Source organism: Augochlora pura, chromosome 10 (genome assembly GCF_028453695.1).
Source record: "Augochlora pura isolate Apur16 chromosome 10, APUR_v2.2.1, whole genome shotgun sequence".
NCBI lineage: Eukaryota > Metazoa > Arthropoda > Insecta > Hymenoptera > Halictidae > Augochlora > Augochlora pura.
This window is the reverse complement of record NC_135781.1, coordinates 19,022,730-19,038,221: the sequence shown is the minus strand read 5'-3', so window position 1 is coordinate 19,038,221 and position 15,492 is coordinate 19,022,730. Positions and strand designations below refer to the sequence as shown.

At 37.1% G+C, this 15,492-nt stretch overlaps 1 protein-coding gene across 1 annotated transcript in view; it reads right to left on the bottom strand.

Annotated features, from left to right (window-relative positions):
- The window catches only part of Nha1 (Na[+]/H[+] hydrogen antiporter 1), a 266,381-nt gene that overhangs the window by 188,579 nt on the left and 62,310 nt on the right, over window positions 1-15,492 (bottom strand). Inside the window, exons 3-5 of the mRNA XM_078193764.1 lie at window positions 13,911-13,998; window positions 13,606-13,777; window positions 10,072-10,496 (exon numbers count right to left, since the gene is read on the bottom strand). Coding sequence (XP_078049890.1) covers window positions 10,072-10,496; window positions 13,606-13,777; window positions 13,911-13,998 — 685 coding nt within the window. The remainder of the gene's footprint in view (window positions 1-10,071; window positions 10,497-13,605; window positions 13,778-13,910; window positions 13,999-15,492) is intronic.

Here is a 15,492-nt window from a genome sequence, read left to right as displayed (position 1 = left end):
AGAGAGGCGCTTCCGATCGTCTAGCATCGAAATCATTAAGGCCACTGATTTGTGCTCTCAGTTGCCGACATGTTTGCTCCTTCTCTGATGCAGTAACGGTGTTCCTACGTATACATTGTTCAGCTACTCGGCGATAAAACTTTAAGAAAATGCAGCTACAGACGTTCGTCCTGTAATGCCCGGCGGTTCAGACTGACGAACATGGCCTGCAGACAGCAGCAGATATTTAATTAGTGTGTCCAGCTAAATCACTGAATTGAAAAGAAAGTCTAAAGACGGTGCACTGGTTCATCTAAATTCATAATATGATTGTATAATGACTTGCTCGAGACACATTGCGTCTTTTGCCTTATTCAATAGAAACTTTCGTTATTAGATTGAAACTCTGTTCAAGAAAGGAAGTTAAAACTTAATCTTGTGGCTAGAGATTTGCAAATAATGAGTAAAATGAACCTTAATAGAATGATACAGGTAAGAATTAAACTGATACGATGCTGCGTAAAATTATACGTTTCTTTTTCAATGGAGAAAAATATACGCTAATACCTCGATTAACCAAATCTCATATTTCTGAATTCTCTGTTACTCAAATACGTTCCACACAGGAAATTAACGAATGAATCTGTGTAACACGAAAATTTGACATTTTTCCATTTCCGTTTTACTTCTTTTTCGGTTCTTCAAAGCGAGCACTCCTCTTTAACGATGTACTGGGGTTCCTCTATTTCCCTTTCAAAATTAGAGTCTATAAAAGTTGTTATACTCAAATTAATCAAATTCTTTCACTCGAATACAAAGACTTTCACTTCTATTACAGTAAAAAATGTTGAATTTTTTTTCATCGAAAAATATGTTAGACTTTCCTCGTTAATAAAGTATCGTTACCTTTCACCATTTTCTTCATACTCAATAAATATTAACATGTCCACTGAGCCACTGGATTAGCGAGCCATAACTAGTCTCAGAATCACTAAGTAAGAATTAACAAACTAAGTTTTCATTCCGACTGCCTGCAGACCATTGATCTGAACCCAAACCCTTCGCGATTCGCCGGAGCTCCTCCGCGAATCATGCCTCCGACCCTCGTCTCCAGAACCAAAGATTTACACCTCCTTACAAAAGTCCGTCGATCCTTTGAACAACATCTCAAATCCATGGCACGTTGCTAACAACAGTGGCGACACCGTAACGACACCGTTCTCGATGCCTAAAAGAAAACCGAGCTGGCCCGATCGACCACTGCCAGCAGTAGCGACCCGTATTCGCCCTCGATGAGCCTACGTGTGCCGAAAGTCCTCTTCAGACCGAGATCTCTTGAATTTGAACACGTTTCTTGGCGCTGCCGGGCGTACCGGGCTGTCTGAGTATCCCAGGACAGGACAGACCGACGTTCGGCGCTGGTACTTTGGGTGGTGGTGGTGGTTCCGGTAGGTTGTCGTCGTCGTTGTCGTCGTCGCTGCTGTCCGCGTCAAAATCGTCGTTATCATCCATTCTGGCAGTGGTCGCGTCAACGCACGGCGACGGCGTGCGTGTCCGCTGAACACAGGGGCTCATGGTGTAGAGCGGCGGCTCGAGAATTCTCTTGCCTCCGCCCGGCGGTGGAGAACATTGGAACTCTTGGAGCTGCAGCTCGAGCTCCTGTGCCAGCTTCGCCTTGTGCGGCGGCGGACTGGAAGACGGCGAGTCCATCAGATTCAAGGTAGACAACCTCTGTTTACCGGAAGACATCTCGATGCCGGAGCAACCAGCCTCCAGCAACTCCTCCTTCTTCTTGTCGCCGAACGAGGACAGGCCGGCTGCGTTCGAAGCGTTCCTGTCTCTCTGATGGTAGATCCCGGCGAATATCAAGATGTTCAGCAGCAGCAGGAACACACCGACCGCTATCGTCACCGTCAATGCCGTGGTGTAGCTTTGGTAGTGGCTCGAGGCCAACTTGCGCAACAGGTTGTTGGGTCCCGGGCCCAGGTTCGACTGCTGCATCGTCCTCGAGGTCGTCGCCACCGTCGTCGCTACAGTCATGTTCGGCGTGCACTCCGTCGTCGAGATCACGCTAGTCACGGACGACGGCTCCGTCGGCGATGGCATCGGCAATGGCGGCGCCGGAAGCGGGACCGCGAGCGTCTGAGGTCGCACCGCACCCTCGTACAGGCTAGGGCTCTCCGCCAGGTGATGGTGACGCATGCTGATCTCGTAGCCCGGACGGTGCAGCTGCGGCAACAGATTCAACCACAGCGACATCTTATGGCCTCTATAATGCGACCGCATCTCTGTGCTACGACCAGCTTCCAGGTACAGCTGGTTTATCGAATCGTACGAGTCCCAGAACGGCGGGCTCGACGGAAGCCCGCCCGATCCCGTTGTCAGAGGACTCGCGCCGTTCGGGTCCCTGAAACAGTCAGGGCAAGGACCTGTCATCGTATACACGGTGCCCGCGAAATTACCAGGCGTCTCGTTGGGGAATATTTGGCTCTTAAAAGTGCTAATATACAATAATTTGCAATAGAAAGATAGCAACCCACGTGTAACATTTTTCTACAAATCAGACACTCGAAGTCTCGCAAACCTCCGGAACTTACAAAGCGTCGACTTTTCAAAATCTATTTAACTAATTGAAGTAAATTTTAAGCTAACTAAATAAAAATTTAATCGTCCAGGAATTCATACGGAAAATAATCAATTCGAATAAAAAATATTGAATATGAAGCGATTTTTTAATAGTTTATGAATTAAACGGACGCTAAATGTAAGTTTATAGATATATTCTTATTTACATACCAACGAAAATAGCCAACAATTATTCGTATTATTATTCGAACAATTCTACAATCTCCATTCGAGAATATTTCGAGACAAAGAATTATTCAGATCAGACGTTTGAATTTATTTATTCGAATGAGTTGCTCGAATCAATTTCTATAAGACTATATTTATACGAGAGCATGGGGGTTTATTTCAATTTCAACCACTGATAACATTATAAAATAAGGAGAAAGAATTATTCGAATAAATAGAATAATTTATGACGAATAATGAATAATCGTTATCCGAATGAAGCATTCCGTTACGAAGAATTCATTCGGATAATTATCACATAATAAGATAAACAATTATTGTGAATAATTGGAATAATTCAACTTTTTAATCTGTTGAATCCATTAGCTCCTTCGTTTTCAAATGGACACGCTGAATGGTCCGGAAAGAAACATCGGGGCGCGCTCTTATTTCGGCAGTGCTGTTGGATTATTTCGCGGCGTCGAGCGGCTCTGTCATTTTTCGATTTGTATAGCGAGCGGAGGACGAGAAACTTGGCCGGAAATTGCGTTTCAAAATTGAGTTGGTCGGACAGCTGGCTTTCTCTGAGCCAGCAGGTGTCCCGGCGATATCGCGTGGACACGAATGCAATCGCATCGTGTGTTTTCTATCTCGCCGTTGCTGCCTGCCGCAGTCAGGGTTCTCCTTTCCGTGAAAAACGACTCCGTCCGCGTGTCGATGCTCGTAAGGATCAAAAAATATACGAGAAGAAGCGAGAACAAAGAGTGAAACATCGATTCCGCCGAGTCGAACGCCAAGAAATCTGGGACGAGGAGAGATACTCCAAGATTGGAACCACGGTCCTTGATTAAGAAAAATCCCGATCTGCCCAATGCGGCCGATAATTAAATTTTGCATATTTCATTAATTAATACTGGAACCGAGCATTAAATAGGTGCGTACTATATACAAAGGGTATAGGTGCATTGCTATGTAATCCTGACAAGATTGCGATTATTCAAATTTCGTGCTATTTTTATGTTTTATGCTTTAATGAGGACGTTCATTAGAAATTTCCAATAAAAATGTTTCTGTAGCATCGATTATTCTGAAACGTTTCGGCTGACCGATAATTATTACATTGATACTAATTGTTTATTATTATTCATATCTATTGCTTCATATTATTTTAATTCCAGAATTTAAAACTTTCATCGAAATCAGTAATTTGATCTGAAGAAACGTTAATAAAAGAAATAAATGTGCGGTTAAACGTATTTATATATATTTCGTTGAAAGTTTTAGCAATTTATGAAATGCTTGGAAATATTAGGTTGGTGCATATGAAATGTCGGATTTTTTTACATGCGAACGTTTGCAGGCATAACCTCTTTTATAGTCGTACTTTCCATTGCCAGAGTCACATTTCAACAAAGGAGATTTTCTTGAAATTGTTCCCTTTTGTTATTTGATTTGAATTTTATACCGATATGAATTCAAACGATATTCGTATAATTTTTTTGTATGAGTATAAAGTTGCGTAATAGAGAGGTAAGAAATGAAGACCAAACGGAGATTTCTTTTTTCGTTTCAGCAATTGTATTATATACTTATATTATATTCGAAAAATAATATATCAATATTTTAAAACTCCTTCAAATTTATTGTTTGAAGTCTAACTCACGTATGTTTGTAACGTATATATGAATTTTACAGCATAACAATAATGTGTAGATATGTTTTTATTGGTGCACCGGTACTGTCTTCGCAGGCTAAACTCGAACAAGTAGAACACGCGTGTCCATAGTCAGACAAACAGCGTTCTTCATCAAGGAAAGTAATTGTCCTTCTAAACTTTCGACAACTACACAATTTTCTTACGATCGGAATACGAAAGAAAAACTCGAATATTTTTCACGCTAATAATAATTGATTATTTTCTTAACAACCAGTTCATTAGCTATATCAATGAGCCTAAAAATAAATAGAATAAATATTTGTCGAAACTTTTATGAAACTAGTGGGCCAAATTATTTTAGATGATTTCAATTTGCCATATTAACTAACATCATATTTATTAACATCAAAAAAAGAATTTGTTTACAGAAGCTATTTAAGAAGTTCAATATTTTGTTTACATTTTCACTAAATTCTGTATCTTTCATTAAATCAAGCTATCAAATGTCTAAGTAAGAAAATACACGAAGGTGAAATAAATGATCGAAATGTGATCATTTTTAGAGGAGACGTGTAAATATTGGTCGGTATAGTTGTGCATTCGACAAGCTAAGTACGTTGAAAAATAATATTGTTCGTTCTCCTACCTCTACTTCCATGGTAAACTGTATTCTTGAGTATAAAGAGTTTGGTAGAAGTGTTGTCTCGGAAGCTTCAAATATCAACGTCATAGTGGTTCAGAAATACATTAACTCCGTCATTTTAGAGCAGCCTGTATCCTTCAATTTTTCAAGAGAGGTTAAAGTTATTTGGATAGTGCGAGCATGCGACGGAAATTCGAAGGACGTGACTGATCGTCGTGTTACAGGTAAGTTCGAGGTTCACCAAGACAGCTCGCTGACTTCGTTATCCGAATCCCTCGTGGCAACGTCTCAATTTTCCGCGATTCCCGTTCCCTCCGCGTTTCACAGAAGAACACCTGCTACGGAGAGCCGAGCGAAGTTGTCGAGCCAAGTTTCCCGCGTTCAAACTTCCGGAAATCAAGTTGACCAGTCCGCCGACTACTTTCATTGTAGATTGTTCGGTAGACGAACTTCCCGTAATTCGAAAAGTTCTGCTGCGAACGGATGTTTCAACTTTTTCGCGCGATGGAAGAGGCAATGACGTTAATTAAGACGTTAACGGTTCACCAGGAACGCGAGTGGTCGAACGACATCGGAAAAAATGACAGGCCGAATATTGGCTCGGTCCATAAGTTCGCGCGGTTTTAATTGCGATTGAAATTTCCCGCAGAATGATTGCCTAACAGTTATGTCCCGTACCTCGCCCGACAGCTTTGATTTTATCCTGTTGCGCGGAGTGTTTACTTATTCACTACGTTTGCGTAATGAAATGATTAAATTTTTGAAAATTATGCAATATTAAGCTACTGAGAACAAACATCTCCAATGTATAATGGAAAACAAAATTGAGTCAACACTTCCAGCTCTTTGCCATACTTTGGCGAGTCTGACACGTGGTGGAGATTTCTAGCAATAACATGTTAAGTTTATACACATTCGCATCGGGCTATTTTTCCATAAATTGTCATACAAATCCGGATATTTTAGCAATGTAACACCTTTCGTAAAACGAGAATTCTCGTTTCCCGATGCGAATGTGTTAATGCCATTCCGTTCTTTTTAATGTAAATATGATCCTAAGTTGTTATCGTTAATACTTAAACATTTAAGTAAATGTAAACACACTGTAAATATAAATTGTCTTTTTTCTTCTGGGAAATTACTGCTATTGAAAAACTTCAATTGCAAGGGTTAAAAGGGTATAACTTTTTTGAAACTGATCTAAGTGACTTGAATTCTTATGTAAATGTAGAGAGACTGGTGCACTGCACAATGATTGAAATACTTTTAACTAAATTTAACTATTGCTTAAAATAAAAAAAATGTTCTAAATGTCGCTTTTTCACTTTTGTATCTGAGCCTATAATGAAAATTTAAAAAATGCATTTGGTACTTCTCGGTACCTTATACGAATGTTGAATATTTCATTGAAACCAGTTGACATGAGGTACAAACAATTAAAAATCACAAATGTCACAGTTTTTCAGAAATTGCAACCAAAAACTTCTAATTCTGACACGATAATTCCTTCTCGTTTCAGTGGTTAAATCTTGACTATGCGTCAACTGATTCCATTGAAATTTGTAACATGCACACAAGTTACCAAGAAGTGCCAAATGCATTTTTCAAATTTTCATATAAAAAAATGAAAATGGCTGTTTCTTTACATTTTTGTATTCCAAGTGATAATAAAATTTAAAAGAAAATAATGCAATCATTGTACAGTGAATTAGTCACTTTAACATTTACAGAGAAATTCAAGTCATTTAAATCAGTTTGAAAAAGATTATACCATATAAAAGGTGTTGACTTAATTTCACTCCACGCTGTATCTTATGTTATACGATGCTATTACTAATGTTCATTCTTATCAATTTGACACTACATTCTTTTAAAAAAAACTTTATTTCACGCACGGAACAAATAAATAAACAATCAAACAACAACAAAAAACCGAACTTATCGAATGAGGCAGAAGACATAACTATTACTATTAGGCAATTATGATGCTAGTAATTTAAAATAAATTTTAATGAAATCACTTAAACCTATGTGCTGACCCTATTATTTCACTATTTACATTATCAAGAAAGTAGAATATTATTTGTGAGTCCACTCGACCGAAATGAAAAGAAAAAACGACGGGGCAACAGGTTTTACTGCTTATAAAAACGATGCACTCTTTGCACGCACGATTTTCCGATTACCAAGCTAAACTTTGCGGAAAAAGCGAAATTTCGAATAATTGTGCGCGCGGCAGCAGATCTATTCGGAGTTCAATTGCCCGAGCTAATAACTGGACTAGCGAAATGTATTTGCATGGAAATTGCGTTGTGCACTGGCCTGGCAGACTAATCATCTCCACTGTTAATCCAATTAGATTCATTATTCGTGATTTGTGACCGTAAAAATTCGGCTGGATTGTTGCAGACTAATGGATGGCGATACAAACGTTTTATGCCAGCTACAAATGTTAATAAAGCCGGCCGTGAGCTACAGCTTCTTTCTCAACCAGTAAAACCGATAATCAACCCTTATACGCCCTCACTTTTCAAATTTGTTTCTGAGTCAAATCGAATCGATTCGATCGTAAAAATTACAGATAAAAATCTGAATTTGTAATGTTCTTTAAATGAGTTTTCGTAGGAAACTTTTATATCTTTTTGTAAAGAATATGAGGGTGGAAATGACAATCCTAAATCTTGTAGGTTTCTTAAATAGTAGATGAAATATTCAAATCAATGTTAAAAATAAATAGAAAATTCAAGAACAGTTTTCTTGCATCGTTAAAGGTAGAAAAGAAATGATCAAGCTTTTCTACCACTTATAGTAATCTTATTTGTTTTTTTATACAATATAGTATTAAAATTTGAAGACGAATCAAGGTAATAATAATCTGTGCAAACAGATTTTTGTTTATACGTATCTCAAAAGTGACACACATACGTATCTCAAAAATCGTACACACATACGTATCTCAAAAATCGTACACACATACGTATCTCAAAAATCGTACACACATTTTATTATAAAGAGAAGTGTGTATTGCTCGCTTGTTTCGATTTCCTCGTATCAAAAGGAGCTGATAAGGTAACACAATTTCGTGAAAATATATTCTCCTACGGCTCCGTATACTAAACAAAAGTAAATGTTAACTGTAAGTTTACTTGATCTTGTATAATTTGCTAAACCTTTAAATTGCTCGATATAGGTAGAAAAATATAACTGATTTTTCGATCAGTCAGTGTAAACGAAAACGATACATAAAAGCAACACCACCTAACTTTGTACCTGACCTTCGTAGTTACTAAATCAAATATTCGATCATATTTAAAAGCAAGTGAAAAATCATTAAATTCAATCTACGTCATGTAGAATTTTCAGTAATTCATTCATTCTTCTACTAATAGGGAAAAAATAATTAATTTGTCAAAGGACAATAAAAATTCTTGATTATCCTTGACAACAATCTGAAAATAAAAAGATGGAAGGTCGTAAGGGAGACCGAAGACGGTTGTAACACATTGATTTTAGGAAACGATTTATTTATTGTATTATTATTTAAAAAACCTACTTATCTGAGATTATTCAGTTGCAGTGATTTTATTATAGTGATTTTGGTAAGAAATATCAAAGTTATTAATAAAATGTGGGAGGCTGGTTAAATGTTACAATCGACCCCAACTCCGGGTCGATTGTGACACGGCACATGACATTCTTTATGTGTCCAACCGTTACAGCAACAACGTTGGTTCTATTTTTCGTTAAATTTGTTTGTGCTATAAGCTTCCTAGCTATTTTCCTCTGCTTTTAACTACATGGTTCTTTTATATTAGTTTTTCCAATTATTGTACGAGGCATTCTAAAAGTTTAATTGTAACATTAAATTATACCAATTTTAAATTTATTGGTTAACAGGTTATTTTATTATTTATGTATTATTTGATATCCATATTTAATTTTTGGTCAAAGCGAAGCACTGACATGGTTATTTATTTATTAGATTATAGGCATTTATTTAAATTATAAGATGAACAAAATTAAGAGTTGAAGGCCCTTACGATTGACGACCGAATACCTTTAATTATATATTTTTATTTATAACATGTTTATTAATGCAAAATAACTGTCAGTATTTCTTTAGAATATATGAAATTAGAGATTCAAAACGAGAAGGAAAAATGTATTTACTAAAAAATTACGTGTATCACGATTTTAAAACAATATGAACAGTTAGCTCTTAGCTTCCGAAATATTTTGTTCCTCATACAGATGTACATGGTGTTCTAGGGTGTCCCATATCTAACAGTTTGGGAACGGGATGTTCCTGAGATGATTCGAAGCAACTTTTTCCTTAGCGAAAATACAATCCGTAGCTTTGCTTACGAGTTATTGACTAAAATACAGTGGCCAATGAGCAGAAGAGGCCATCGTCTGCTCGTTGGCTCGCCCCTCATTAGTCATTACTGTTTTTCGTTAATGACTCGTAAACAAAACCGCAGATTTAAAAAGAGATTTAGGAAATACTCATTTTCCGATTGCGAGTTCCTTTTGAAACACCCTGTATATAGTACGATATATGAGAGTGTTCTAAATGTTATTTTACATTATGCATATAACCAAATCATGTAATAATCACATATTTTGAGATATTTAACGTGATACAACCGTATTACAATCGTCATTGGTCTACCCTACTATTTTTCCGAAATGCACTGAGAAATATGTCAAAAAGACGCCGATAAAAAAGAACGTCATCATCGACGTCTCTCGCAAACAAACTTCGAAAAATTAGATAAATTTCCAATCATCTACATCGAACGAGACACTCGGCCTTCCTACAAGATTCTAGTCGGACCAATAGCTATGCCACGAGTACTGGTTCATACGGTCGAACAGATCCAATTTCCAAGGATACCCTGAAGTTCCACGGTCTCCGTCGGAACAACAGAAACGTAATTCCGGCCCGAACAAAAAAGCGACGCAGTGGCAAGAAGGGAGAGAAGTGGGACATACTCACCCGCGTTTCACGAAGTTCGCCAAGTAGTGGACCAACAGTTTGGACAGGTTCTCATCGTCCAAAGTGTAGTTGATCGAGGTGAACAAAACGGAGACCACCTCTCCGCGGAGGAGTGGTATCCCCAGGAGATAGGGGATCTCCTCGCCCTTCTGGCTGGGTCGATTCCCGAGCTGGAAATGCAGGAAGTAACCACGGCCTCCGGCAGCCGAGTGCAGTAGCGCCAACCTGAGAAGAGGAGCCGCGACCTGACCGTCCCCCAATAGGGCCAACAGGCCCTCGCAGATCGCCGTCGGACTCTGTTCGCCCCTCTCCCAATCCGTGTACTCGTTCCGCAGGGTAGAATAGATCTCGTGAAGGTGGTAGCGGTAGGTGTTGCGCACGTAGGTGCGGAGAATGCGGTCTCTCCTGGTCTCGTTCAAGCCATTCTGTAATCACATCGAGAGCCATCCTCGTTAAAGGATCGTTGAGTAAAGGTCGATTTATATCAACCGCTCAGGCACGGACAAAGTTCTGCTAATTCAATTACATCGTAATTCAATTATGCAATTGAATGAAATGAATTTGATTACATGATTCAAACGTCCCAATTAATTACATCACTAATTGTTTGAATCATGAGCACAATTGAAATACAACGCAATTCAGATACAATGTAATTGGATTACGATGCGATACAATTGAAATGCAGTTCTTCAAATCATAGCTCGGTACATTAATAAAGTGGTACACATTTTTATGTTTTTCTTACGCATACTCATTCTTTGTCTCCTCTGCAAATCTTCTGCTCATCGTCTTCATTTCTAGCACGCGATGCTATCTCATGTTCAATTTCTTGTCTATTTTTGTTTCGTATTTATACTAGCACTTTTATTATCCAAATAACCAGAATTGCGCATCGTTTAAATGATTATTTAAATACAAAATGATTCGTTATTTTGGAGTTTAAATGAAAGGTAAAAATAAATGACTTATTAATCGTATTGTCCAAAATGAATTTGAAATAATAAAGTGGTTTGAATTTGTCCTGTTTCAATCGACTATGATAATGCTAGAAGAAGGATTTAAAAAATGTCTTCGTTTACCCGATGTGTACACCATGTGCGACTGTTTAGCCAGTGAGACTATGTTTGAAGCGATTCTCAATGGTTATTCTTATTGCACGTTTCCTTAATTTTTATTACCTCGGGGTCGGTTACGACAGATTTAACTGAACCTTGAAATAAAGATAGCGGTAAATTAAACTTTAAGATACGCCATCGATTGCTGCAGTCGCGCTTATTTTGACGTCTCCAACATCTGGCGGCTTTAACGCTGTCTCACTTGGCATTTTTCTTACCCCCTTTAAATCTACAAATAGGCAGTAAGTGGTTCGATCGAGACGATTCGTTCCCAAGGTATTAAGTCTGTTTCCATTGAGAAGTAGCTGCAAAAATTGACTGATTGCCGGTGTCTTTTTCAATTTAACACGGTCCATGCCCCGTGTACCACCGATGGTAAATGCGTACATGTTTATCTAGTGCGCAAAACAAAAAAGTTTACAACAATTTTGGAACTAAAGAATTAATTTCCACTACAAGAATGTGTCGCAATGAGTTTGTTTCATCGGTATATTATACGATAGCTAATAATTGCGTATAACATATCAAATTTTAGTAAAACATCAAATGACCAATGTGACAAATCGAGTAAAAACAGCACGGCGCGGGACGTGTTGAGCATTGTTTGAACGTTTTTACGTATTTGCAATGTAATATCAATTTACATCACTAATATAAATGTTAATTCCTTCCTGATTATGTTTATTACACAAGGATGTAACGAATCATTATGTCAACATTTGTGGCTTTCAGGAAAATGAGATAAAACTATGAAAAATAAATAGAATGTAGTAAAAACATCTTTTAACTAAAATTTATGTTAGACGTGAAAATTGTAATTCGTCCGATACCATGTACAGCTGGAGATTTTTATAGCATGTTATACATGATTCCTCAATGATAGATAGATAGCATATGCCAAATGTATCTATCGATCGGAGATAGCTGTCTGGCAGACGCTAATTAGTGGAAATTGGCGTCGATCGCGTTTCCAATCATAACTAGCCAGCGTATGTAAATGAACAATTCGGGCAGAATCACGGGACGTCCGATTATTATCAAATTGTCAAGGAGCCACGGAAACACGGTTCGCAAGATGTCTGGCTACCATGACCATCGGATCGGTGATAATGTCCGCTACCGCAATCGATAGCCACGTTTTCCACCATAGAGTTTAGTAATTAGTAATTTACTTGCCCCGTGTCAATTATCAGAGCGTCGACCCCCCCCCCCTGCAGGCTACTCGTGTCTCGTTAAATTTCCAGTCTTTATTAACCCTTTGCGCTCCAAATAGCATCCTCGACGTAACAACTAGCAGCTCTCTAAAGCACGGTGGCACGCATCGCTGAGGATTCGAAATCATTTTTGATAATTTGAAAATTTTAATCGTATCACGCGGTCTTGTTGAAACCAGCGGAATTTTTAATTAAAATCCAAATGTCAATTTCAATTTCAAATAATATGAAATATGATATGAATTTTTGCAAGTATTACTGAAATGTGTTTTAGGTTCGTAGAAGTAATTTCTTTCCTAAGAATTCGTGTTACGTTCAAAACGTTTCGAAGTTAAATATTTTGTTCTTTGCTAAATGTTAACCATTTTGTTAATTTGGAAAAATAGAAAAAATGTACTTTTATATGCCAAGGTAATCACATCATTGCTACTTGAATAAAAGATCAATTCGTGTTCTTTGGAATCCTGTGCTGAACCTTTAAACCTCCCTGATGAATTTTTTAATTTATCAACCTCAGAAAACCAATTTCGATATTTGTCACGACCTCTTCGTTAGTGATCTCTGAACTTTTATTACTTCGACAATTGTAAAATTTCTTTACGATATCTCGCACGTTAATTTCTTAAACTAGCAATTTTGTGAGTCACTAAGATACGGAAATTGTTCCCTATTATTCTTATCTAATTAGACCAAAAGTAGAACGCATCCTTTCATACTGCGCAGCTTTGACAATTTTTAGAATTTCGTTGCGACACTTCATCAGTCAATTTTTAGGTCAATCAATATTTCTCAAGTCATGAGCATTACAGAATTATCTGAAATATTCCTCACCTCGACAGAGAAACAAGAAACGAGACCTTTAAATCTATAATTGCTTCAATTTCGTTACGATAATGTCCAGTTATTTTTTTACAGCGAGAGAAACAACAAAAATATTCTTCGTGTCAATAATTTCTTCGGCAATCAGTATCAAAAACCCCGAAAATTGTCACTGAAATCACAGTAGATTAATTTAAACACAATACGAGCGGAGAGGAGAACTGACGTTCCAAACTTTTAATTGAAAATTGAAGGAAGTCCGATGGAAGTAAATAAGTTATTGCGGAGGGTATTCGAAGATAGGAAGACGGCGCAGGGTGCGGGTGCCGTTAAACTAAATAAAACTCGGCCGACCTAGTTGTGAGTTGGTGGTGTTCGCTTACCTCTATATCGTCGTCGGTGAGATTCACCCAGGCTTCCTCGGATGTGAGGCCGAGCATCACGTCTCTGTCGCCGAAGCTTGCAAATTCTGTGCCGGGCCCGGGCATCAGCGGCATCAGGCCCGAGGATGAAGCAGTCGGTTGGAAATTCTTCACGAAAACAGAACGAGCATTGCTATTTTAATCGATTTAATTTAGGTTTTTAATTATCTTAACACTAAACCTACCACGGTCAAATGACCGGTTATGCATGTTGCAATTATAAAAATTACGAAGACATTTTCATGAGCAATAATTGAATAACGTACATCATTGCAGCATGTGTAATAATAGAAATTATACAAAATCCTAATAAATTGGATCGCCTTATTTCTAAGTGAAGTACACCAGTCAATTCTACTATTAGATAGATTTAATGTAATTAACACGTTTATCATTTGCAGCTCACATTCGATGCAACTTTCAAGTCAAGCTATTTCCAGTTCAATTCATTTTTAACTGTAATATGAAAAATATCTTGTCCTGTTTTTTTTCTTCATAATCAAGAAGGTTATGCATTGGAATTTTGAAATTTTACTTCACATGTCAGAATCTTTGCAAAGTATACTTAAATACAGCGTGATTCACTTTCTAAAAAATTGTATATACCAATGCCAAATTGAATTCTGTATTTCTATTTTTACAGTAATTTAATTTTACTGCTAAAAAACATAATTAAAGGAAATAAAACTTCTATTTCACGAAAATATAGAAAACTGAAGTCTAACCATTTTTCATTTGACATTTAGCTGTCTCTTTGTTTGCCAGAATAATTAACTTTCTATCATTATTCTATTGCCTAACATTTTTAATGAAAAAACGTAATTGAACATCGTGAAAATTGGCGTTTCAGCGTTGAATGTACATATCTTGAGATTAACACTAATCATTTTAAATTGCCAAAATTTCCTCCAAATCAAAACGATGCTATATAAGTAACCGAAACTTATGAATTAGAATTTATCATAGTGAATACCTGAACTGTTTCGTTTTATAAACATTCTTATAGAGATTAATTTCTAACCTTAATCAAAGTTTAGTATAACTTGTTCAACAGGTTTGAACAATTTAATTTCATGCTGAAATCAATAATACTATGAAAAAGTAACGAAGTGACTATCAATTTTATAATTTCGTTATAATTAATAGTGAGCTTACGAACAAATTCAAGATGAAGAAATATCATTATTGAAATAATTGAGATTTAGTTGATTTATAGATAAAAATGATTTATGCATGTTCTAATTAAAGCATTGTCATCATCTAATATATCGCCAACAGGCGCACAGATACAATTCTAAAAAACATTCTGCAAAAACAATTTCTCTAAATAAAAATGGTTACATCAAAAAGTCCACGGCACAAGTTTAAATTATTAAAATTATCAAAGTATCGCGTTCAAAATTACAATATCTCGAATTTCGCAAATTCAGAATTAATTGTCTTTCTCATACTTGGGAAAAACGTTTTTAATAAGAACTACTTTAATACAACAGATGAAATTTTTGAATTTCTTTTTCATTAAGATCAGCAGGACTTACAACAGAGTACTTTACACGATGATATTGGCTAAATTTTTCAAAAAAAAGAATACCGAAAAATTGTCCCGTTTCCATCTTGTTACACGAGTTGACCTCCTTAATATACCGACTTCTGCTGGCCGTGCAATTAAGTCGACGTAAGAAGAACTTCCGACAACTATCGATTTCGAGGGAGCTACGATTGCGAAACTGCACGGTAATTGCAATTACAGGGTCGGTATACTTTATGGCTTTTAATTAAAAGTTCGCCGACAAGCGATTCAGCTCGACGATATGCCGGCCGATCGGCTCCCGCTAGAAAAAACGGAAA